The sequence below is a fragment of the Saccopteryx leptura genome, chromosome X (genome assembly GCF_036850995.1).
Source record: "Saccopteryx leptura isolate mSacLep1 chromosome X, mSacLep1_pri_phased_curated, whole genome shotgun sequence".
Taxonomy (NCBI): Eukaryota; Metazoa; Chordata; class Mammalia; order Chiroptera; family Emballonuridae; genus Saccopteryx; species Saccopteryx leptura.
Genome location: NC_089516.1, coordinates 68,795,277 through 68,822,119, shown reverse-complemented (window position 1 = coordinate 68,822,119; position 26,843 = coordinate 68,795,277). Strand labels below are relative to the sequence as shown.

Here is a 26,843-nt window from a genome sequence, read left to right as displayed (position 1 = left end):
ACACATGTGAATACGATGCCTTAAACCCTAGCTATGAGGTAAACTATTTAACTTCCTTGAATCTCAATCTCTCATCTGTTGAACGGTGAATAGTATGATACTGGCACCTTGCTGCATGTCAGTGTTCTCCAATTTTCATCTCTCCTCTATTTTCTCTACTCTCTTCTATTTTCATCTGCTTCTACTCCTCCTAAATTCCATTCCTGTCCCCTTGTTTTATACCTTCTACTCTCTAATCCAGGGGTCGGAAACCTATGGCTTGCTGTAGCTCTTTTGATGGCTGCATCTGGCTGGCAGATAAATCTGTAATAAAAAAATAATGTTAAAAATATAAAACATTCTCATGTATTACAATCCATTCATTTCCTACCTCTCATGTTCATGGTTGCGGGTGGCTGGAGCCAATCACAGCTGTCCTCCGGGACAACACCAAATTTTTATTGGATAATGTGTAACGTACACGGGTCGTTATATGGCTCTCATGGAATTACATTTTAAAATATATGGCATTCATGGCTCTCTCGACCCCTGCTCTAATTCTTTTTTTTTTTTTTCATTTAACTCTTTCCCTGTTATTTTCACTTTTTTTCCCCTTTCATATCCTCTTTGTCTCTGAATTTCTTTGGTGGCTTTTCTCCCTTTTCTCCCCATCCTTCCTTAATTTGTGGGTCCCTGGAGCCTACTGCAGTGTTCCAGCAGTCCTGCATGTTGGTGGCAATAGCATGATTTCAGTGGTAAGCAGAAAAACTGCAGTGGGTCTTCAACAGAGGCTTGCACATACAATAGAGACCAGAACAGGTCCAGGCCCCAGGGTTAGCAGGTGTTATTCAAAAAATTATCTATGGTAGAAAAATTGAAGCAACACTGTTCTGGTCAATTGACATGTGATACTGCCTACCAGGCATCCCCAAACTACGGCTCGTGGGCCACATGTGGCCCCCTGAGGCCATTTATCTGGCCCCCCGCCGTACTTCTGGAAGGGGCACCTCTTTTATTGGTGGTCAGTGAGAGGAGCACTGTATGTGGCGGCCCTCCAACGGTCTGAGGGACAGTGAACTGGCCCCCTGTGTAAAAAGTTTGGGGACCCCTGGAACACTTCCTCTTTCTATTGATAGTTGAGTTCCAGTCTGAATTGCATATTTCAACACCATCTGCTTCCTTTCCTCTTTCTTCAGGCCAGCCAAGATCTCTCTGAGATAGAGTACTGACCTTCCATCTAGCCAGTGCCAAGGATGCTCAGGCTGTGGGCTATGCTAGTGGTTTGGAAACCAAAATGTTAAACCATAGCCTTCAGGCCCAGTCTGGCTGGAAGGTCTTTTTTCTCACCACTTAAATAGGTGTCAAATTCCCTTCCCTTTCTCTGCAAGATTTAATATCAATTCTTTCTCTCTCTCTCTCTCTCTCTCTCTTTCTCTCTCTCTCTCTCTCTCTCTCTCTCTCTCACACACACACACACACACACACACACATACACACTTTCTGAATTGCTGAAAACCAAGAAGTCCTAGTAGCAAGAATATGCTGTATCTTCTCTTAGACGCTTGCTATGGCCAGTCATGGAACAGAGTTTGCTCTCCCTGAGAAGTTGTCCAAGCCTTGGCCAATTCCCTATATAATTTATAAGTGATAGTGTGATGCTCTCTTTATAAGTCACTATAATGAAAGCATCTTACACTGTTTATAATTCCCAAACTGTGGTAAGGAACAGCCAGTATATGAGGGAGTAAGCACCCTCTCAGCAGGAGACATTTGAATTGGACCTTGAAAAACACTTCCTGGGTGATGTGATAAGTATTAGAACTCATATTGAAGGAACAATAGGGAATCTCTTTCCCTAGGAATGTTTCAAGAAATATTTAAATTTCTAAGTATGGGAAATGGCATTCAAGCCAAGAGGCAGGGGAATTAACAGCATGAACTACCACAGTCACTTGGGAATGCTGGTGTCCTTATGTTAAAAGTTGATTTCTAATGCCTATCTTCTAGAAATCTTCCAAGTTGGGATGCCTAGAAGACAGTTCCTGGTACTGGTTGTAGCTGGGAGATTAGAAATGTAGTCAGCAGACCATGTGCTTAGCCCATTGTATTTACTTGGTTAAACTTTCCTGTCCCTGTCTCAGGAAACAGGAGGTGCACGGGGAGCTGGAAATTCCATGTGCTAACCTACATCCTGGTCAGGGGAGATGAGTAGTTATCAGGATGTCAGGATTTGGTCTGTGGTGGGAGAACAACCTTGTTTCTTGTCACTGAAGAACTACCAAGAAAAACACCAAGTTCTTTTTGGAGAAACTGGGGAATAGAGGGCAAGCTGAGCCATTCTCCCTGGGCTTATTGTGAGCCCTCCCTCATTTCTCTCCTTCCTCTGTTTCTATTTCTCAGGTACCGCATGCACAAGTCCCGGATGTACAGCCAGTGTGTCCGAATGAGGCACCTCTCTCAAGAATTTGGATGGCTCCAAATCACCCCCCAGGAATTCTTGTGCATGAAGGCGCTGCTCCTCTTCAGCATTAGTAAGTGCCTGGAAGGGTAGGCAATGTCCCTGGGGACTACAGAGCTCAGAGAAGAGATGCTTTTTTCATTAAAGTGTTATCAGCTCCTGGACTCTGCCCTTCTTTCACCCTTCCTGTTCCAGTCTCCCTTAGCAGCATCATTTTACCCAAGAAGGATAAATGTCTTAGCTAGAGACCTATTTCATTGCTAAAATTAATCCTCCATTAGATTTCCACCTACTTTGAGGCTCTCTTTGGCACAAAGCTTTCTTGGGTGATCGTAGCCGAGCTCTGAAGTTTTCCATACCTTCTACCATAGACGCAGTCAAATATCATCCTGTATTTCTTATGAGGCAGAAAGGATTGCCTCCTAGAAGGAATTCCCTCTTCTGCCAATAGAAAGTCTATGTAAGTAACTCAGTCAGGGTTAATTTGGCCACCAAGAAATGTTTCTTTTATGCTTCTTCTAAGCAGAGTACGTTCTTAGCCTCTGTGAGGGAAAAACGAGTCCAAATTTGATACCAAAGTGATGTGTTCTAATTGTCTAAATCAAAACTTCTCTGTGGATACATAAAACCATAGGTCCTAAGAAATGTGTACATGAAAAGATTAGAAAAAGGATCAGGTGATCAGGCACAATAGAGATTTATTAAAGAAAAAATAATTTTAAATGGTTATATATTAATGCATTTGAAAAAAAGTAAAAAATTAACTTTCTAGAAAAATATAAAAGGCCACAATTTGGCACAGGCTGAAAATGGAGAATCAAGTCAGTTGTATTTATTTAATGCCCTTCAAGTTGGGTCCAGCCTGTCTTTTCTCTAAGACTTCTCTGAAAGACTGGAGGCCCCAGACATAAAGACTTCAGCTGCAGGAAACCAAGTAGATGATTCCTTCCCTATGGGGGTGGGGGTCAGGTTTGTGGTGAGAAAACTTGGTGCTTTGTCTAATGCTATTTTGTGGGCATGCTTCCCCTCCCTATTCTGTCTTCATCCCACATCAGTTCCAGTGGATGGGCTGAAAAATCAAAAATTCTTTGATGAACTTCGAATGAACTATATCAAGGAACTTGATCGTATCATTGCATGCAAGAGAAAAAATCCCACATCCTGCTCAAGGCGCTTCTACCAGCTCACCAAGCTCCTGGACTCTGTACAGCCTGTAAGCACATGATGGAGGGTGTTTTGTCAGGGAGAGCTGCCTGATACAGCCAAATGATAATATGTTTTTCTAGGGTCTGGCACCACCTGTTGGGAGGTGCTTCCATTCCCCTTTGACTTTGAGTGTGGTCCAGGAAGAAAATGCAAAGAAGAAAGGAGCACAGGTCACAATGTCCCAGCTGGATGTTGTGAAAGAGGTGGAGGAGTTGAGCACAGGGCAGTGGGAATCAAGGAAGGGGCTTAGAGCAGATAAGTTCTCTAGGCTTACAAAACAGACCTGCATGTTTCCCCTCTTCTTTTTGAGGTGTGTGTGAGTTTTTGTGCAGGCACAGTCGTGTTTTTGAGTGTCAGTGTGTGCCTGTGTGAGGGGGGAGAGAAAAAGAGAGAGAAGACAAGTAGCAGCATGAACCCTGGGGAAAAGGAATACCCAGTCCTGAATTTATAGTGTTTTAAGAGATCTCTTGGTAGCCCTCAGTGACTTCCTGAAGACTATTTAGTGCGTGCGCGTGCACGCGCGCGCACACACACACACACACACACACACACAGGGACAGGGAAGGAGGAGAAAATCAAAGCTGTGGATAAGAGTCTGACAGAAGCCAACTCCTTGTCAACCCTGTTTTCTTGTTTCCTCTCTCTGTTCTTGCCCTCCTACAGATAGCACGAGAGCTGCACCAGTTCACTTTTGACCTGCTAATCAAGTCTCACATGGTGAGCGTGGACTTTCCAGAAATGATGGCAGAGATCATCTCTGTGCAGGTGCCCAAGATCCTTTCTGGAAAAGTCAAGCCCATCTATTTCCACACACAGTGAAGCTTTGGAAGCCCCCATTTCCTCTCCCCCCGCTTTCAGATATCTTCTGCTTGTTATGACTCTGCACTACTTCTCTGCTGTGCCTTGGGGAATTTCCTCTGTTGTTTTACAGTCTGTCATGAAGCTGTTCCTGAGTTCTATATGCTAGGCTTTTTTTTTTCTTTTTCTTCTTTTTTTGTTTCCCCCTCTCTAGCTGACCCTCCCATGGCACTTTCAGACTCTGCTCCCTGATGTGGCCCTTATCTGTGTTTTGAATGCTATTGTATTTCTTTAAATTTATGATGATCCTCATGTGGCCTTGTGTCAAGATGTGCTGGTTTATACCACTGTGTTGTGTGCCAGCCACACAAACGTTTACTTACTTAATGCCATGGGAAGTTTAGAGAGCTGAGAGTATCTGGGAAAACAAAAACTAAAACTAAAACTAAACAAAACAAAAATATCCAAAATAAAAAACCTTGCTAGGATAGTTTTCCTTTTAAAAATACAGAAACAAGCAAATCCCCAAAGAAGCTAACAGTGACAAGAATAAGGTGAACATTACAAGACCGTGGAGAGTCACTGCGTTGTTCCCAAACCCTCTCTCCCAGATTTTATTTTCTGCCAATAATTATTGCCATTAGAGGGCAAGGTGAGTTGGGGGGGGAGGGGATGACAGATTTAAGACAGGATAAAGAGGACAGCTAAATCAACAGTACCTGCTCACAGGCTTGGTCCCTGAGGCCTCCGCTGCTCAACTTCAGTGCAATTCATTGTACTGAAAATGTGCTTCTTGTTTGAAAATTTGTCTGTATGTGAATGTCTCCCTGGTCCTATCTCTTTTCCTCTTAACCCTCTTCCTCCATCTGCTAATTGACTTTTCTAAGAATTCTGAACAAATGTTCTCTTTAGCCAAAACTTGGCCACTTCCACTGAAGAGTCAGGCCAGCGATCAAGAGAGGAAAGATCGGAACCTTCAGACAGCCCCATTTAGATCCAGGTCTGCTTTCTCATCCATCGGCCAGGGAGGAGCTTGGGGCTGGAGGCAGAGGAAAAGGAAGTGGTGGCTTGGCTCTTCTCCACTTGGAACACTGAGGAATTGACCTCTCTTTGCCCTCACATTTAAAATACCTGAATGCTTTCAGCCTAACTCTATGCAGCTGCAAGGGCCCTCCACCCTCCCTTCAGCATTTTGTGGACCCCAAGTTTACCAGCCATAGTGGTGAAACTTGTCCAGTTCTCCAGGCATATTCACAGACTGTCCACTAAGAAGTCCCACAACCAAGATGGTTAGCAAGCCAGCGGACTTAACATTTCTCTCTAGATGCCAGTAGACTCAACGACTTCTTACCAGATTTCGCTCATCAACTATCAGATCTTCTCCAGAGCCCTAAGACAAACTGGAAAGAAGGCATCAACAGGATTGGACAAGCTGGGTGATTTGCTCTTGTCTACCAGAAATGATACCTTCCCATCAAGTGGAGAAATGCCCGCTTTCTCTTTCAGAGCAGCTGAAGGCACCACCCAGACTAAAGCTAAAAAGAAAATTCTATTACCAGGCTGGGAAGAAGGAAAGCACTAGAAACAGAAACGCTGTGAGTACTTTCTTTGCCACCCAGCATATATGCTGTAGAAATCATGAGAAGAAGAGAAAAGAAACCAAGAAGAGACTGGCTACTAAATTAAAGTCTTCGGAGGCAAAATTTAAAGCCAGATGGGTGCCATCTGGTGAGTTTACTCAACCTCCTCCTCTGCTGCTGATTCCAGACTCTGACTTTGGCCACCTGTGTTGCTGCATCTCAGTCAGAGGGAAGCTAAAACACTGAGACTAAAAAACCGTGGCCTCCTTTGGAAAAGTCTGGTTGGTGTGTCTCCAATGGGCTGCCACCCATGAACTCAGGATGTGTTCCTGGGACACTGGTTTCATATAGTCTTTGGCATACCTCTATTCTCTTGAATTTGTCCCCAGTCCCAAATGCAGAGGGATGTCCAACTACTTTTTCATCTTGGCCACTGCCTCCTCACTTAGCTCTTAAATTCATCTGCTAAACTCAAGAAATTAGCAGCCAGTCAACAAGCTGCCCATTTCACTTGGTTCACTTTACTTGTCAAGAAGATAGTTTCTGAGTGATATGATATGATCTACATGGGTTTCCTCCCCTGATTTCTGTGTTGATATTAATAGCCAAAAGAACTTGCAAAACAGCTTCTTTAAATAACAAGGAAGAGGGGAACCTAAGATGGGTTATATACCAATCCAAGACTGCTGGATAAAACTAAAGCAGACAGGTTCTCTTTCTGGCATAAGAGAGATAAATGCTGGTTTTCTTTGTTATGACACCATTTGGCTTATATAAGCTCACAGGATCATTTTAGCTATTTTAAACAACAATAAAAAATACACTATTCTTTTCATTTAAGCTAAGTTACATTTTAATAATTCCTTTATGTTTGTTTTGAAACAATTGTCATCTTTTGTGGTACTTGGATCTGATTATATCATTCTAATACCTCTTCTTGTAAAGACTAGAGGCTCTCCTTTTCATTTCTGTATGAAATTTTCATCTTTAGAGATTTCACAATTGTGACTCTTGTCCTTATGAATATATATTCACTTGTGAAAACTAAAAATCAATGTAATTAAAAGTAGCAACAGTGGATTGCTCCAAATTTCTGAATAGCAAGACTAGGGGAAAACAGCCTAAACAAGGCTTTATGCCTACTGTTTTGCACTGGGGATTCTAAAAGAAAAAATATTTTAGCTTGGCTTTGTTCTCCCATAGAATAGGGGGATTTGTATTTTCTTTTGGCCTTTGATGTTCCAGCTAATGTCATTGACAAAAGTTCCATTTGCATGCACTGTGCTCTATAAACTGAATTGACTTGGTTCATACACTGTACTTACCGTGAAGGATCGGCCACCTAGATCTACCCTCCTGGTGAGCTGGAAGATGAAAGATCACTCACCAGACAAGTCACAGGAGCTATCTCTGAAGAGGTTTCCAGTGTCAATAGAGGTAGAGAGTCAAGAAGAAGGGAAAAAATAGGAGTACCATAGAGAAGGCCCTGTCTGTGTGGGCAGCAGATAACTGCCAGAGTCACACACTCTGTGGTCAAATAAGAGTCGTGTGGCAGTGAAAGCTCTTGGTGATTGAGCAGCTTGCCTAGACCTAACCTCTGAGCTGAAATGGTGATTGGATTCTTTGCTCCACGGCTTTTCTATGCCACAGACGTGTCATTGTTCTGGGAGAGTTCATTATTTTTTTAATGAGAAAGGGATTTTTTGAAGGATTCTGTCATATCTTTGAAAAAGTAAATCAGTAACATATATATATATATTTTTATATTATATAAAATTATATATATACATGTTCACTGGCACTAAAAAAGAAAAAAAAACAGTTTTACTCTGTCTCTCTGGCCTTTGGGTAGTTGCTGATGGTTGAAAAATCACATGCTGATGGTAGAGTCCCTCTCTGTCCATACTTAATTTCTATATGCACATACAGCAAGAATTCTATTTGTACTTCAAGAGAAAGTAGTTCCACCACCCACATGATACTGACATTACACAAATGACCTAACTTTGATCTTCAAGTAGCTTCTGTTTGTTTCATTAGGTATAACACAGACATGGCTTTGCCCTCTTTTCTTCCTTGATATTTGGTAAGGCGGGCACAAAAGCCCAAGCCACTCCCTTTAACCCTTCCTAAACTTGTGCCAGGGTTGCACTTTATAAGATTCTCTCCAGACAGCTCAGTGGCTGTGCCTGATAAAGTACAAGGCTGACTACTAATTATTCTGTGTCAGTTGCTCAGATGAAAGGGCGCTGAGCCAAAGGAGTGGCCTTCATGTTCGACCCCCTGTAAGGAGTCATGGAAATCAAGAATGCTAAAGCACAGGATCAAATCCCAAAAGTAAAGTCGAAATAAGCCATTTTGCATGTGCCAGTTTTTGTAAAAAGAAGTTTCTACCCCTGCTACCTTTTATAGGCAGTTCAGTTCTCATCACTAATCTCTTTGAAAATCTTTGAAAGATGTTAAAAAAAAAAGACAAAGAGATGAGAACATCAAGTTATGTAACCAAAGATTGCACTGTATCTGCTAAGATACCAATTTTTTTAAGGGCAGGGAGGGAGTAAACATTAGTGCCTCTTTGATAAGCTATCCAAAGACAGACTAAAGGACTTTGCTGGTGATTGAGTTATAAGAATTTTGTGGGTTTCCTCACACACATACAATATACATGTTTAGAAGAGTGGAAGATAATTTGGGGGGAAATGCTATTATGGGTCCTTCACTAAGTGATTTTATAAGCATAACTAGTTTTCTTTTTCTCCATTAGTTTTTGAGCAGATTTTGAAAGCTCCATCATTGCATGGTTGAAAATGGAGCTCTCTTGGCCACTGTGTTTGCTGGTGCCCATGTTAGCTTATCTGAAGATGTAAACCCCTTGCTTAAAAAGGGAGCATTCAAAGGACTAGATTTTGCACTAGAGGGACAACAGACAGAAATCCTCATTTCTGCCCACTTTGGAAGACACACACAAAAAAGTTCTCTGTGGTTTAAGGCAGAAGGTTGAAATATATTGTAAATGAGTATTTGTATCCATGTTTCAAAATTGAATTATATATATAGATATAATGTGTTCTGATAGCTTTACCTTTCTCTGCACCTTTATATTTGGTTCCAGGTCACAATTGATACCATGTACTTGTGTGAGAAGCTACAGTTACATTTTGGAAGCTCTCTTGAAATGTAAAAGACACCTGGGTTGATCAGATAACTTAAGAGATCTCTGCCCCTATTGGGGCCTGATCCATAGGCCTTTCAAAGGAGCAGGGATGGAGAAATGGTAGGGTACATGATGTATTGCACTTTACTAGCCCGAGACTGATGAATGTTTAAAGGGTGGTGAAAACTCATTGGAACTGACTAGGATTTACTATGAGGAAGGCCCAGACTTGGGGCCAAAGACTCATCAAATTGATTAGCCAGCAGCTCCCTGATGGGACCCGTGCAGCTGGAACTTTGTTCTTTACCATCCTTGTGAAAAAGGGCAGTTTATTGCACTTGGGAACCTGAAGCAAGAGCTCCATCTTTTACATAATTTACTCACCTGCGATTGAGGTGCTCTTGCTACTGGGTGTCTACATGCTTTAATTATGGTTTTGGATATGTTCTGTAAAGATTTTGACAATGCAAGTGTTTTTCTCTGTTAAAAAAAATGTCAATGTACTAGAAGTAATAATCTCTGTAGGTACTGGTCTGTGTCTGCCCGCAGGTAGTGGTGTCATTCTTTAATTAGGAGATCGACACTAGGGTCTGTTGCTCAGAGCCTCCCAACTCAACCATTTCTAGGGGAAGGCATAAAAATGCACATTATTTGCCCTCTTCAGACACCTCAGCTTAGGTAACAAAATAATTGGAATACTCCCACCCACCAATGTGAATGATAGGTATTTGAATTTAGCAAGGAAAGTCTTAAAGGTAAAACACCCTTTAACTCAGCTTCAAATTATCCCTATTTGGTTTGGTTGGAAAGTAGGTAACATGGATTGATTGATTTCCAACCTCAATTCATTGCATCAGGGGTGCTGGTTTCATTCCTTAGCCCAGTTGTCTCTTTGCCTTTTATGGAATCAAATGAGAAGCTATGGACTAAGTGACCCTTGTGACATGAAATACTTCCTACATACAACTTAGCAAAGCTGTCATATAGCTGTAGATTCCGTTGGCCACCAGAGACAAGCACACATACACCCCAAAGAAAATTCTAAAATATTGCTGCTTTTCTAGTGTTGCCCTCTCTGGCTGATGATTTATATTTTGGGACTATGTTTCCAGCATAGCAGAAAGGGCAAGCCTGTAGTCTCTCCCCTCCCTGCTTCAGCCCTTGGTGCTCACTGTCTGGAAGTGAAGCACCTGTGGGGTTGTCCTATCCCATAAGCCATTCATTCAGGTGCTGAGAACAGTCACCATTGGGATAGCCCAAGCTAAAGAAATGTCCCTTCAGAACTCAATGACACCCTTCTGCTTTCTCCTAGACTGGAATGTTGATTAGGGAGTGCCTCGAATATGACACTCTTCTGCTGGCTCTGAGATTAATTTGGCAGCAGGAGGGAGCAGACTATGTAACCAGATGTAAGAATTAATTTTGATATTGAAGGAAAATTTAAAAAAAAAAGAGAAAAAGCACCATATAAAGATTTTTCAAAAGAAGCATTAATTTTGCTTAAAACTTGTTTCAATGGGGCTTCAGCTCTTAAAGTGGCACTTGACCTTTTCTGGGCATCAGGACAAGGCCCAAGTGCTAGTGTTCTGTTTTCTTTTTGTAATCGTGGAATCTTTTGTTGCTCTAAATATAATTAAAATAGCAGAAACTTGTTTGTTGGAATACATGTGTGACTCTGGGTTTGTCTCTGTCTCTGCTTTCAAAAATGGCATTCATTGTGTAAAATATTGGCTTGCTGGTCTGCCAGCTAAAACTTGGCCTCAGCCCCTGTAGTGGCTGCAAACTCAAGTTATTGTTAACAAAGAGACTCTAGAAAAGCTGCTAATGTCCTCTTATCAGCATCATTAATTTGTTAAAACATAAAACAATCTAAAATTTCAGATGAATGTCATCAGAGCTCTTTTAATTAGCTGTTTTATTGGCTATCTTTATTGAAGTCAAGAGTTGGTATCATGCCCAGTGACCTTTTATGATACTTTGATTTCCAATATACATATATACTTTTTAAATCCTTGCACAGGGGTTATAACTTTTACCTGGGTTGGCTTTAATATAGGTAAGCCTTCACATAGGTTGGCCTTAACATGGGACAACTAAAATATCAAAAGGTCTAGGCTAGAAAGCACAGATGGACACTAGAGGTCCATTACAACCTTTCATCCACAACCTTGAGCTTGTCAACCAGGAAACAGTCACACAAAACCCAGCTGTTCACACTTATCCTCATCATTGTGGTAGCAGAAAATGGATGGAGCTTTACTGCCTGGTTTTTGTCAAGATTCAGCTAAGGAATAGACACATTCACATACTCACTGCTCTTCAAGGACCCTGTCATCCTTGACTGCCCAGGTAAAACTCAAGCCCGCATTCTTTTGGGTTTTCAAAAGTTCAAGCAAGTTTTCCTCCTATCTCATCTCAGCATGAATACTTATGAAATCCCAAAATGATTTTTTGATTTTTTGGGCTTGAGATACAGGCCATCAGTGAGGTGTGACAGACATGTTAAGGAATAATATGAAGGCTCTTAATGCCCTGGATTGTCACAGTGCCTCTCTACTGGACTTGGATGGGAACTCAGAATGTCTGTGACCCAGCTGGTGAGCTTATTTCTCTGGCTTTGCTCTCTGTTTAAATGCCAGAATCTCTGACAGAGATTCCTTATTAACCATGTTTTTCATTGGCCACCTCAGAGTGGATGGGTTTCTCAGACTTGTCCTGAGAACAGTGCTTAACAGACAGAAGAAAATGAGATTCTTTGAATATGTGTTTGTGTGTGTCTGAGTGAGACAGACAGAAGGTGAGTGCTGTGGGTTATGTGTGTAAATAGAGCCTGCCTCCTGAGGAACCCCTCTGACCACCATTACTTAGGTTCTCTTCTCTTGAACCTACAGACAGTGACCTAACAGCCACCCTGCTGATTTCATTTACCACTCAGCACTTGCCTAAATTGAAAAGGTTGTTAGTATCCACCATAGATTTTCTAAGGAGTAGTAAAGCACACAGGTCAGAGAGACAAAAACAAAAAAGATTCTGGAGGCAAAACAACTATAATTCTGACCTGCCGATGTGACACTGGGACACCTGCTTTCCTTTTCTGGACCTTCATTTTCTCATCTATTAAATGAGTGTGTCTGCAAGTATGGGACAGGACTAATGAGATGGGAAGCCCCTTTTAATGCGGACACCATAGTTATTGCAAACAGCATCTGTTTTCTTTATTTTTTATTTTCTTTTTTTTTTAATTGAGAGAAATGAAGACAGAGAGACAGATTTCTGCATGTGCCCTGACTAGAACCCAGCCAGCAACCTCAGTCTGGTTCTGATGCTCTGCCCATCTGAGGCCATGCTCACAACTGAGCTATTTTTAGCACCTGATGCAGAGGCTCCATGGAACCATTCTCAGGGCCCAGGACGATGCGCTCAACCCAATTGAACCATGGCTGCAGGAAGGGAAGAGAGAGAGAGAGACAGAGAGCAGGGGTATGGGGGAGGAGTGGAGAAGCAGATGGTCTCTTCTCCTGTGTGCCCTGATCAGGAATCAAACTGGGACATCCGCAAACCAGGCCAACCCTCTACAACTGAACCAACCAGCCAAGGCACAGCAGCACTTTTCTTAATCATAACATACAGGGTAAAGGAAAGGGCCATTTTCTTGCCTTAGAACATAATTTTTTCCCCACACTGTACAAGTTCTTTCAATGCTCATAAAACCTATGGGTACGGAGGCCAGCCAATGGTTTAAGGCTGCAATGTACTCTGGCATGGGGACACTATGTGTGGCCCGCAGAGCAGGGCCCAACATTGGAACATATAGTTTTAAAACTAGACCACATGTTTGCACCCAACAAAAATTTACTGAACACCTAGGGAGTCAAAACAACAATTGAATTATGTGTAATGGATACTGTCAACCTCTTGATGGATGGGGAAAAGGCTCAAAAATTAAATGATTTGTTTACTATTCAGGTCATATAAATAGCAGCCATAAATAGGAGTGAAATAAGTCACAGTCCATGCTTGCAGTGAGTTTCAGTCTATTAAATGCCTTAGGCCAGGCCAGTCTGGGACGTCAACCTATCACATCCATCTCTCAGGCAATACTGGGCTAACCTTTGATTTATATTTGCTACCTTTTATAACTAGAAGGATTCTTAGCATCTAGCCCAAACTTTATATTCTTCATATGAGGAAACAAAGCCAAAAACTTGTTAAATGCTATTATGAATTAAGACCTGTGATAAGGGACTATCCCTAGAACATTCAACTCATGGCCCCTTTATGTGCTTGCTGGTGGCTGCTATGGTGACAGAGCACATGAGAACCTCCACATTTACATGCACACTGGCTCAGAGCCCTGGTGAGAGAACATCCATTTCTGGTCTGGGGTTTCCTTGTGTGCAGCCCAAGAATCTCTATTTCAAACACAGCACCTACTTCACAAACCACCCACTCCCAGAGGGCATTTTCGTTTTGCATACCATTTCAGGAAAGGTTAGAGAAGGAGAGAATTATTGAGGGAGATGGTGGGGATAGCCAAAGCAATGAGAAACATTTAAAAAATACACTGAAGTATGAACAGTTACTTTTTTTTTTTTTTTTTTAGTTAACAGGCAGATGCAGATAATTCAAATCCCCAGATTATCATGCCACCATTTTTGTTTGTTTGTTTTACTTTTTTCAGGACAGAACTTCCCCTCTTCCCTCAACTTCTTTCCCAAGGTGCTTCAAGCAAGGAGAGGTTATTTTAGGAATTTGGTCTGACCACCAACCAGAGAATAATACCAAATAAGCTGACTTCAGCCAGACTCTATACAAACCCCCCAATCTTCATTGGGCTACTTCAAATCTCAGTGCACAAAGTAGGCCAGCAGAACAGGATGATGCTTTGAAAGACACATTGCTTGTCACTTGGGCAGTGACATTTGTCCCCAAAGGAAGCAAGCCCTTTTGATGCTTATACACAGTGCCAAGAGTGAATAATGTCAAGGCTGAACTAATCTTGTAAGATAATCCTACCACTTCAAAAAGCTGCAAGAACTCTTCATATGGGCACAATCTCCAATTACCCTCACACTCGTTTGTTCTTTCTTTTATTCAATAATTTTATTTCTGCAACCACAGTGTATCCCACACATTACCAAGATAAGTGTGGTCTCTGTCCTTATGGAGCTTCCAATCTAGTAGAAGATACAAGGAGACAGACAATTCTTATATAACATAATAGGTGCTATGGTAGAGGAAGTTCGAAGTTCTGTGGTGATGCAGAAGAAGGATGTCTAGCATCGTCTAGTAGGAAGTTCAATGAAGTCTTCTTAGAGAAGTCTTAAGTTGTGACTCAAATTGAATGAAGATGAAGCTGAGCTGAGGAAAAGGGCAATTCACTTTTAGCCAAGAGACAGCAACCTTGTAAGAAAAATTACAAATAGTTTAGCCTGAAGGAACCAGGTGTGGCTCTGGGAGAAAAGGGTAGAGAAGGAAACAGAAGTGAAACCAGTAAGGGCCTGTGTGTCACACTACATACAAAGTTTGGCCTTTATCCCAAGGTGAATATGAAGCCATAGAAATTTTTTGTCAGCATTTTATTTCCCAGGGCACAGTGTTTATTTCATTTGGACTTCATAACATCTTAAAGATGCAGGCAGATCAGGCATCATGCCCATTTTGCAGATTCAAAAACTGAGTCTCAGCATAATGAAGTGATTTAATAATTAATGGCACTAGATCTAAACAGAAAGCCTGGAATCTCCTAATTTCCAGTCTTAGGCTTCTCAAATTAGACCAATCTATTAAACCCCTCAAGATCTAGTACAACTATTAGAATGTGTTCAAGAGTCTTTATGGTGACAGCATACTATCCCATCCGTACCTGCCATGGCCTTCTTGAGCTGCCACTCACTAGCATGGGGTTCCTGGATGGCAGGCAGAGTATCCCATAGAGGAGCAGTAGCATCATCTCAGAAGCAGGGCAGCCTGTGTGAATCCAACCAGATTGGTACTCTGTGGTTGTGGAGACTCATTCATTTATCCAAACAGGAAGTCAAAAAAATGCTGAAAAAGAATGAACATTGCACCTTCCTAGAGGAGATGACACCAGATTTCAGCCTTGAACAATCAGGTAAATTGCACAATAGGAAAGACTGCTGATCAGGCAACCAAAGCAGAGGGAAGAGCATGGGTAAATGCCCAAGAAGCAGGAAATAGTATGGTTTCTGCTTTGGTGCAAAGAGTTGAAGATGAGTTTGGACTGGGGCCCATTGTGAAAAACTTGTGTGTCAATCATTCTCAGTTGCCACATGTGAAAGATAATGGTCCCATGTGTGACATACTTCTAAGGAAGACTCCAGAGTTGCATGTAATTCTTGACACAAAGCTACCACTTCCTCTTTTTCCCCACTGAAGGGAGAAAACATAAAGACAAATGAGACTGACAGTAGTGAAAGGAAAAATTGGCACCTCCAATAGTGTAATTTTTAAAAAAATTATCTACCAATGTTTCAATGTTTAAGATATTATCAACAAATTGCTCTCTATACCTTATAACTGATTACAGAATACCAGTTAACATAATTATGGACTTTAACAAAGCTGTGATACATTTAGTTTTGGGAGAGGGAAGATATCCTATAGCATAACATGTAAGAATATAATGGAATACAACACAAAGGTTGAGTCAAGGAAATAATAACAAAATCACAATAGTAAATGTATGGCACATTGATGATGTGCCAGGAGATACTAAAGATAAGCCCTTTATACTGTGCCTTATATAATGTCACATCAACCCTCTGATTTGAGCACAGTTACTCCTATCATATAGATAATGAAAATAAGGTTTTGATTCAACATTTTTTTTCTCAGACCCAAGAGGACCTCTAAGTAGTAAAGCCTGAACTGAAACTAAAATGTATTTGTTGCCAAAGCCTACAAAGTTGATCACTATATTATCTTTTTTGAAAGGCGGGTTGAATTTCTCAGTCTTCTCACAGAGGCCCAAAGAAATAAAAATCCAGTAGTGTTCTAAATAAAAATAAAGAAGAAACTATATCACCACGGAATTGTCTTTCTAACCATCCATGCCAGGAGTGATAGTAATGTCTGCTTTATGTAAGCCAATGAATTCCACACAATACCCCCTCCTTCCTCTCCAAATTTCAGAGAAGTCATATTGGGAGAGAAAAAAATTGTCTTCTCCAGCCCTACAATCTCCCAAGTGTCTCCCCAAAGCTTGCTTTCCTTTCCTGTCTCTGGTTAGAGGTACCTGAGATGCAGCAGTTCAAGTGTTCAGAGAACCTATGAGTGTATTGTCTATAAAGGCAAGTGGAGGAAAGAGCATCAGATCAGGAATCAAGATAATAGCTTCTGCCAATAACTAGCAGCTAATTGTTACTAGGCCTCTTCTCCTTTCTGGGCCTCAGTCACCCCATCTATAGAGCAAGGGACACAAGGACACTAGTTTCTTCTAACTCAAACATGTCTTCTTAAATTCTGTGAAACATTTCCTAAACTTTATCCATATTTTTTCAGTCTGTGAATTTCCAGCTCTACCTCACTCCAATCTATAATCTTGTTTACATTCTAGAATCTGTATTATAAAAGAGACTAATGACAGAGTTTGCTCTACTTTCAAATGTTAAGTCACCAGCATCCTTGATAATGCACCCCATATTTTACTGCTTATTGTTCCATAATAGCTTCCACCCCAAAGCATGACATCTTACCATTCATACATGCCTGTCAACCTAAATGCTTCTTGAACCATTCTCTATTTGGGAAATTTTGATATGGGTCAAAGACCCTGCTAGATGTATCTCCTACACAAAATAAATGTGGGCAACAGTGGTTTGGGAAATCTCTGAGATGAGATGGACTTTACTGTCTAGGTCAAGAACCAGCATTTGAGCAATACTACTTTATAAGTACAATGGACAAGAGACTAGATTAAAAGCCTTCCTTTCAAAATAAGGCAACACATTCTACTAGCCTTTGTTTATGCAGTGACCTTCATATGAAATGCCTTCTGTTTCTGCCTAGGCAAATCCTTCCAACCCACTAAGGTTCAACCCAAACACAAACTACTGGATGGTGTCCCTCATTGCCTCAACTGGAAATGACCTCTCTCTCCTTTTAATTTTGAATCTCTTTCCCCTAAGCCCAAAGCACTAGTTTGGCTTACAGTTAGTTGTAATAATGACTCACTGCCATTTACATAGTGCATTATACCTTATAGTATTTTGATATCCATTACCTCACTAGAGACTCACAGGAATGCCATAAGAAAAGCACAGAAGAGGGACAAGTGGCATTTAGTTGGTGGAGCAATTTGTCTGGTTAATTCCGAAAAGCACAGAAAGAGTTAACCATATTTCCCCCATGTATAAGACACAACTTAATTTTGGGGCCTGAAATTTGAAAAAAAAAAAAGTATTATGTGAAGTTATTGAACTCAAGTTTTATTCATCATAAAATTCATACAACTCCTCATCACTGTCAAAACTCCCATCTATTAGCTTGTCTTCATCTATATCTGATGACAAATCACTGTCTTCATATATTGCTTCATCCTCAGTTCCATCTATGGCATTTGAAATGCCACACTTCTTAAATTATTTGATAATGATTTCAATCTTGATATTATCCCAGGATTTTTTCACCCAAGTAAAAACTTCTCCTATAGTTGGTCGGTTTCTTCACTCTTGCTGCTGGTGTCAAATTGTCCCCAGACGACTTCATCCATTTGTTCCATTTGCCTCTCATGGCAGCTTTGATGGGTTTGTTCATGATGGCATCAAGTGGTTGGAGCTGGGATGTCAGGCTTCCTGGTATGACAGCAAGTTTTGTTTTTTCCTTTGCGGCAATCTTCTTTGTGTTTTTTTGTATGTGTGCCCTAAACTGATTAGCACCAATAGGGCAGGTTTGTGTAAGAGCCCACCTGGTCTTCTTCTCCAAACCTTCTCAAACCAGATTTTCATCCCATCCTGATCCATCCAACCCTTGTCATGAAAGTGAACAATCATTCCTTGAAGAATTCCTCCTTTCACATTGTTTTGCGTTTGAAAATCAGCATAGGAGGCAGCTTGGTTTTATCAGTACAACAAGCTAGAACAACTGTAAAATGGCTCTTTTCATGTTCACTTGTCTTCAAAGTTACAGTTTTAACCCCCTTCTTATCAACTGTTTTGTTACTTGAGACATCAAATTGAAGGGGGACTTCATCCATATTGCAGTCTGTTGCAACTCAAAGTGATGTGTCTTCTGACATTGAATGACAAAACAATGAAATTCATGGACCTCCATAATGGTTGTACTACCTTACAGTCCCACCATTATGGAGGAAAGTATGGTGGTTCCTCAAAAAACTGCAAATAGAACTACCTTATGACCCAGCAATCCCTCTACTGGGTATATACCCCCAAAACTCAGAAACATTGATACGTGAAGACACATGTAGCCCCATGTTCATTGCAGCACTGTTCACAGTGGCCAAGACATGGAAACAACCAAAAAGCCCTTCAATAGAAGACTGGATAAAGAAGATGTGGCACATATACACTATGGAATACTACTCAGCCATAAGAAACGATGACATCAGATCATTTACAGCAAAATGGTGGGATCTTGATAACATTATAAGGAGTGAAATAAGTAAATCAGAAAAAAACAAGAACTACATGATTCCATACATTGGTGGAACATAAAAATGAGACTAAGAGACATGGACAAGAGTGTGGTGGTTACCAGGGGTGGGGGGAGGGAGGACAGGGGGAGAGTTAGGGGGAGGGGGAGGGGCACAGAGAACTAGATAGAGGGTGGCGAAGGACAATCTGACTTTGGGCGAGGGGTATGCAACATAATTTAATGACAAAATAACCTAGACATGTTTTCTTTGAATATATGTACCCTGATTTATTAATGTCATCCCATTACCATTAATAAAAATTTATTTAAAAAAAAAAAAAAAAAAAAAAAAAAAAAAAAAAGAAATTCATGGACCTTCTGCTCATAGCTGTAAGACATATTTTGGGCAAGTTTGGTGCATGTGTGCATGCTTAGTCCATTCCATTTCATGAACCTGATGCATCAATTGTGTCCTCCTTTGAAATCAGTAACTTCCATCAGCAATTCAGCTTGCCTCATACTGAACCATCTTTGTGGACACAGGAATTCCAACTGCCCTCTGCTCTTCAATCCATATCTTCCATTCCCTCTCTAAATCAGGCCATTTTGCTGACTTGCCTCTCCTGGCCTTCTTCTACTGTGGTGTTTTCAGTAGGGTTTCTTCTTCCCATAGCCAGCCTCAGATTGATTTTTCATTTGGATGAGGATCATACTTATGTTCTACAGCACGATTTTCATTCACTTTTGCAAACTGGATCACTTTTAACTTGAATTCAGCACTCTACAAAAATTTTTTCTGAGCCATTTCCTGGGCAGAATGTGGCAAAATGTAACCTACCATAATATACCAGTAACAAGTGCAAAACAATGAGCACAAAGACAACAAGTGTGAAAAAGCGGGAAATCTACAACCACTGTATAAGATGCAACCAGTTTTTAAACCCCAAATTTTTCAAAAAAGGATGCATCTTATACATGGGAGAATGTGGTATTAATATTCCAGTGAAATATATGACAGAAAGGAAGCATTGTTATTTTAGAAGCTGGATGGAGACTTTTATTTCTAGCAGTATATATTTCTAGATACCTTAAATGACCCTCCTAATATAAACAATTAAAATGAAAGTCCAATATAAAATAATATTTTAAAGTTTGTTGCTGAATTAGTATGATAGTAAAGAATCCATAGCCAAAAGGGAAGCGAAAGCAGGAATTCTGCAGGTTAATCAGGGACAAAGGCAAATTTTGCCCTGAAGAGTTTCCCAGACACTGGAAGACTGAATCTTCACACTGGTGAATGTAAGAGATGAAGGAAGAAGGAGATAATGACTAGGGCTTGCCCTGGATGAAAAGTGTTACAAAACACTTCCACATACCCTCAATGCAAGGGTGAAGAAAAATTAAGTCTATTTCACAAAAGGAGATAAATAACCTTGGCACTGGGTGGAAGGGAAACATTACCCTTTCATGAGAATTTTTAACCATAGGTGGTCTTCAGATAGTTTTGTGGTCCTAATCAAAAATACTTATGAAGTCTACAAATCTAAAAGCTGAGATCCCAATCAGCAGTTCTCACAAGTGACTGGCTAAGGCAAATCTTCTGTGGAAGAATGCAGCTTTTATCCAGGTGTCAAAAATTCCTATAAATAAAGGTATAAAGAAAATGAGCATCTCATTGTCAAAAGTTACACAACACAGAAAGAAACAAGACACCAGAGTAAAAGCCCACATAAACAACAAACATCAAAATCAGATGCACACTGTAGAATGTAAAATCATCACACACAGAATGTAAAGTTATTTTTATCAAAAGTGATTAAACAGATTAATAAAATGTGTAAAATATAAGTAAGGAACAATCAAACATTTCAAAAAGAGTAAAATAGAATCACTGGAACTAAATAGTAGAATAGTATACTTAAGTATATATTGATAAACAATTGAACATTAAATATACAACTGAAGAAGCAGTGAAACTGAAGGTAGATGCAAATTATTCATAAGGTAGCACAGAAAGACAGTAAAATGAGAGATATTAGAGGTTCAGAAACATGAAGGTAGACTAGATATATCAAATATATATCTAACTAGACTTTCCTTGCACCATCATGGAGCAAGAAAGAGGCAAAATTCAAAGACAAAAGAGCTGAGAACTTTTAAATATTGTTGAAAGATTAATCTTGAAGACCTAGAATCCTGGCAAATCCCAAACCACACAAATAAAATAACTACCTACTGGAAACATCATAATGATTTTACAGAACACCAAAAAATAAAATTAACATAAAAAAGCTTGACCAGGTGGTGGCACGGTGGACAGAGCATCAGACTGGAACAGGTTCAAAACCTCTAGGTCACTGGCTTGAGCGTAGTATCATAGACATGATCTCATGGTCGCTAGTGTGAGCCCAGAGGTCGCAGGTTTGAAGCCCAAGGTCATTGGCTTGAGCCCAAGGTTGGTGGCTTGAGCAAGGGGTCACTCACTCTGCTGTAGCCCCCTGGTCAAGGCACATATGAGAAAGCAATCAATGAACAAGCAATCAATGAACAACTAAGATGTTGCAAGAAAGAATTGATGCTTCTCATCTCTCTCCCTTCCTGTCTGTCTGTCCCTCTCCGACTCTCTGTCTCTGTCAAAGAAATAATAATAATATAAAAGCAGTCAGCAAGAAGGGAAAAACAAGAACAAAACATTATTTACAGAGAAATAGCTATTATATTTGATTAATTTATCAGCCTGAACAGGCAGTGGCGCAGTCAATATAGCATTGGATTGAGACAATGAGGACCCAGGTTCAAACCCTAGGTCCAGCTTGAGTTCCGGGTCGCTGGCTTGAGCATGGGATCATAGACATGACCCCATGATCCCTGGCTTAAGCCCAAGGTCACTGGCTTGAGCAAGGAGTCATTCACTCTGCTGAGGTCCTCAATCAAGGCATATGTAAGAAAGCAATCAGTGAACAACTAAGGTGCCACAAGGAAGAGCTGATGCTTCTCATCTTTCTCCCTTCCTGCCTGTTCTTACTGAGAGAATTCTCTACCTAGCTGAATTATCTTTCAAGTTAAAATAAATATATAGTTTAGCAGGATATATATTTCCTTCAATAAAGGAAATTCTAAGTGATGAATTTCTTATAGATAAGAGATTTTTGATAGAATATCTGAAATGCCATGGGTCATAGTGAGCAAAGATATTGGTATTTAAGAGGGTAAATCTAAACATGCATTGATTATATATATAAAAAAGTAATGTCTAATATGTGACAAAATAAGGTAAAATTGAAGAATCTGGCAACAGCTTATATATTGATAAGGGTAAAGTTCAAAAGTTACAAAGTTGAGGAAAATGGTAAAGATTTTCATTAACTTCATTGTTTATCAAGTTGTTTATTTTTTCCAGTTTTATTGAGATGTATTGACATAGAGTACAGTGTAAATTTAAGATGTACAGTGTAATATTGACTTCATATATTGTGAAATGATTATCACAGTAAGTTTAGTTAATGTCCATCATCTCATATAGATACCAAATGAAAAGAAAGATTCTTCTTGGGATGAGAACACTTGAGCCTGCTATCTTAAAATTTTCCAGTATACCATACAGCAATGTTAACTATAGTCACCATGTTGCACATTACATCTCCAGGACTTATTTGTTATTTTTATTTTTATTGAATTTATTGGGGTGACATTGGTTAATAAAATTATACAGGTTTCAGGTGCACAGTTCTATAATACATCATCTGTATATTGCATTGTGTGTTCACCTACCCAAGTACTTATTTATTTTATAACTGGAAGATTTTTAGCTCTCTCACACCTTCATTAAGTTTCAGCACCCTCTCTACCCTGCCCTGATACCCACAAATCAGATTGTTCATGGGAGTTTAGTGCTGCTTTGAGGTTTGGGTTATTTTGGGGTTTCTTTAGATTTCATATATAAGTGAGATCATAGAGCATTTGCCTTTGTCTGACTTATTTCAATTAGTGTAATACCCATAATTTTGTTACAAATGGCCTGGTTTCTTTCTTTTATATGGTTGAAAAATATTCTATTATATATATCACAACGTCTCCAACCATTCATCTGTCAATGGATACTTAAGTTGTTTCCATGTCTTAGTTATTGTAAATAATGCTGCTATGAACTTGGAAATGTAGAATACTGATTTTATTTCTTTAGGATTTTTTTCTACATCTCTCAAAATGCCAATGGAATATTGATAGGATTGCATTGAGTTGAATCTCTTGATGGCTTTGAGTAGTATGGACATTTTATTCTTCCAGTCATGAGCACGGGATATCTTTCGATTTATTTGTGTCTTCTTAGATTTCTTTCAGCAATGTCTAGTGATTTTTAGTTTAGAGACCTTGCGCCACCTTAGGTAAATTTATTCCTAACTATTTTATTGTTTTGGATGTTGAGTAAATGGGATCATTGTCTTTATTTATTTTGCAGATAATTTGCTATTAGCATATAGGAATGATTTTTTCATCTTAATTTTGTGTCCTGCAACTTTACTGAATTCATTGATTAGGTCAAGCAGTTTTTGGTGGAGCCTTCAGGATTTTCTATGTATAAAATCATGTCATCTGAAAACGGAGACCATTTACTTCTTTATTCCCAATTCAGTAACCTTTTATTTTTTTTCTTACCTTATTGTTCTGGACTTCTAGTACTATGTTGAATAGGAGTGGTGAGACTGGATAACCTTGTCTTGTTCCTGATTTTAGAAGAAAAGCTTTCGACCTTTCACTATTGAGGATGAGGTTAGCTGTGTTATTGTTGTGTGTGGAATTAATTATGTTGAGGTACATTCCTTCTATACTTAATTTGTAAAGTGGTTTTTATCATGAATGGATGCTGAATTTTGCTTATTAACATTAGACTTTGTTAAATATCTATATAATATTGGTAAAATAACCAGAAAGTTTGGAGGTCAAAAATGTAAATATATATATAAAAAACTTATACACAGACAACAGTATGGAGATTGCAAGATGGAAAGGGGTTGGGGTGATAGATGGTGATGGAGAGAGATTTGACTTTTGCTGGTGAACAAACAATACAGTACAAAGATGATGTGATATCAAATTGTACACCTGAAACCTGAATAACTTTATTAACAAATGTCACCCAATAAATTCAATAAAAAATGTAAAAAGAAAAGAATCAACCAATGAATGCATAAATAAGTGGAACAACAAATTGATGTTTCTCTCCCTCCCTCTTTCTCTCTCTCTCTCTCTCTCTCTCTCTCTCTCTCAGCAATCAATAAATAAAATAACAAAACTATATACTAGGTAAATACAAAGCAAAGAAAACTTGTATATTTATATTAACTGGCAAAATAAACTTTACGACTCAGACATTAGTATAAATGGATAAGTTTGTGATGATAATATGTCTAGTTTACCAGGGAGATAACATCATTTTAGACTTGTATACCTCTCATAACAAAGTTTCAAAATATAAAAAGCAACATATAAAAATATATGAAAAATTTAGCAGCTTTGTAATTATAGTGTGATTTTTAGCATATATCACTCAGGAATTGATAGATTAAAAAGACAAAAAAAATGATAATGATATTGAAACTTAAATAGCAAAATTAAACAATTGTTCTTTGTTGTTATATAGAGAGCTTTAGAAACAATACTGGAGAATGCATGTTTTTTAAAAGCATGTGTAAACATTTTTGCCTTTGTCTTTCTTTTCTTATCTCTATTGCCTTTCCTCTCAGTTGCTCTTTCTGTTTTCCTCCTGTTTCTTTCTTCTTTTTGTATTCTTTTTATCCATTTTTCATCTCTGTTTTGCTTTTTCTTTTCTTGACACTCCTGTTTTTTTCTCATTTCTACTACTCTATTTTCTCTCCTCGTTTACGCTTTCACTCTCTCTCCAATCTCAGTCACACTCTCTCTTTGTCTATCCCTTCTCTCCAATCTCAGTCCCTCCATCTCTCTCTCTCTCTCTTGCCCTGATGTTCAGCTTTGAGCTCTCCTAGTCCTGCTTTTAAGCATTGGCTAATTCCCGCTAATGCTTAATCATCCAAAAAAATGGAGTCAGCTTTGAATTATACTAGAGCCAAATTTACTTCAAATAAATTGCAAAGTTTGCCTCAAATATTTTAAATTAACAAATATATAGAGAGCAACCACATGTATCAGATATTATGCTTCATTTTATTATGCATAATATCCTTGACTCACTACAACAACCTTCCAAATAAAAGGAAGGGGGCTATTATTCTTATTTCACAAACAAAGAAACTAAACTGAGAGGTGAGGCTCAGGAAAGAAAAGGAGTATGACTACAATTGCATACTAGGAAGATGTAGAATTAAGATCTGTGTCTTGTTCCAAATCCATGCTTCTATTACTCTATTAGCCTGGGAATGTTAATACGTACTCTGAAAGCTGAAATCAAGTGTTGAAGTGAAGGGTGGGTGTGATGAGGAGTTGTAAAAGAGAGGAACGTCCTGGTGGTATAAGCTCTGGCTTCCCCCCAGCCCAATTTTCCAACCCATATGTGCCACCTTACTGACCTCCACAGACCTCATCCTGCCCCAGATCCTGAGACAATTTTGATCAAGATAGAGTGAATCATAGAAATTTTATCCCCTCCAATCAATGCAGCCTAGAAAGAAGTTACATTTCTCAGACTTGGGACCTGACATAAGGTTACTATATTGTATGTATCAATTTTCTGACACTTGGTGGGTAAGGACGGAGAGACAGGCATCCATATGACCCTTAAGTTTCAGTATTTTATCTTCTCACCTCATGATTGACCAGTGTATAAACCTGGCCTCCTGCCTGGTTGTCCTGCTTCATGCAGCTCTAGGTCTGGAGCTATGAACCCAAGCTTATAGCCACCTTCCTCCTCAGCTTTTCTCTCCTGAAGACAGACTCCACTCTTGCCCCTGCCGCTCCTCCCATCTGTTACCCACAGCAAATCTCACATAAGCCACCCTTCAAGGGATGAGATAGTCTGCAATTCTCTTCTGTCTTGTCTGGTCCTGACCAGGCTACCTGCATCTACTGGGCCTTAACACCGCAGTCAAGATGGTCTTCTCAGGGACTATTTTCTTCTCATCAGGTCCATGTCACCAAAGTGTTGGGAAGCCTGGAACTCTTATAACTGAGTCACGAAGAAATCCAAGTTTAGTCTTAAATAAAGACTTGGTCTCCTCTACCGTCACATTATCTTGTTTCTACAGGCACCATGCAGACTGTAATTAATTAGGTAGTACACATTTTTCACGTACAACATAACCTTTCCATGAAAAATTCTGACTGACAGATTCTAATTTATAGGCTTTATTTCAGTGCATAGACAAACACTGCCGTGCTCAGACGGTATCTTTTGAAGGTTATAGCATTTAGACCCCAAAGTTCTTAATTTTATTGGAAATAAAAGAAAAAATATCATACAAATATTTTATATTGAAACTTAATGATTCCAACATACACTTTTTACTGCAGAAATTGCCATCTACCCACTTGCACCGTGATCTGAGAATCAGTCCCTGGAGGGCCCAGCTGCCTGCTGTGTCTGTTTTCGGTGGCCCTGGGTATCAGAATGATTTGCTCCATGAAGGTTTGCAAAGTATCCTCTTCCCTGTGTATACACATACTTGAATGAGTTTTGTTGTACGCAAGCTCATATTACAGTGTATTCACTGTAAACACAGAAATGGTCTTACAGTACAATGAAGCCACTGAGCTTTGTTCGTAACTTATAATCTCCTGGTAGGCCAGCTGGCAGGAGCACCCAGATCATTCCAAGCTTGATGGAGGAACAGCATATGTAGTCTAAGAGGAAGAAAAACCAACAAGCAGGAGGCACATAAAATTTGGTACCAAGAGAGCCGCGAAGAGCAAGCTGGGAATCCTGTGGGGGCAAAAGAGAGTTCCAGGGAGAAAGGCTGAAGAGTGAGCCTTTAACTATGCTGGTGAAAGCATGAGGGAGATAAGAATGGAATAGAAAATAGCAGCTCAGGTCTCTAAAAAAGACAAGAGTGGGGAGAAACACTGGGGTTGAGGACTGCAA

General features: G+C 39.7%; 1 protein-coding gene across 3 annotated transcripts in view; it reads left to right on the top strand.

Annotated features, from left to right (window-relative positions):
• The window catches only part of AR (androgen receptor), a 249,304-nt gene extending 238,467 nt beyond the window's left edge, over nucleotides 1-10,837 (top strand). For all 3 annotated transcript variants that reach the window (XM_066356118.1, XM_066356116.1, XM_066356117.1), the window contains 3 exons: nucleotides 2,380-2,510; nucleotides 3,493-3,650; nucleotides 4,307-10,837. In XM_066356118.1, the coding sequence (XP_066212215.1) occupies nucleotides 2,380-2,510; nucleotides 3,493-3,650; nucleotides 4,307-4,462 (445 nt within the window). In that variant the 3' untranslated portion in view covers nucleotides 4,463-10,837. The remainder of the gene's footprint in view (nucleotides 1-2,379; nucleotides 2,511-3,492; nucleotides 3,651-4,306) is intronic.
• The last annotated feature ends 16,006 nt before the right edge of the window (nucleotides 10,838-26,843 follow it).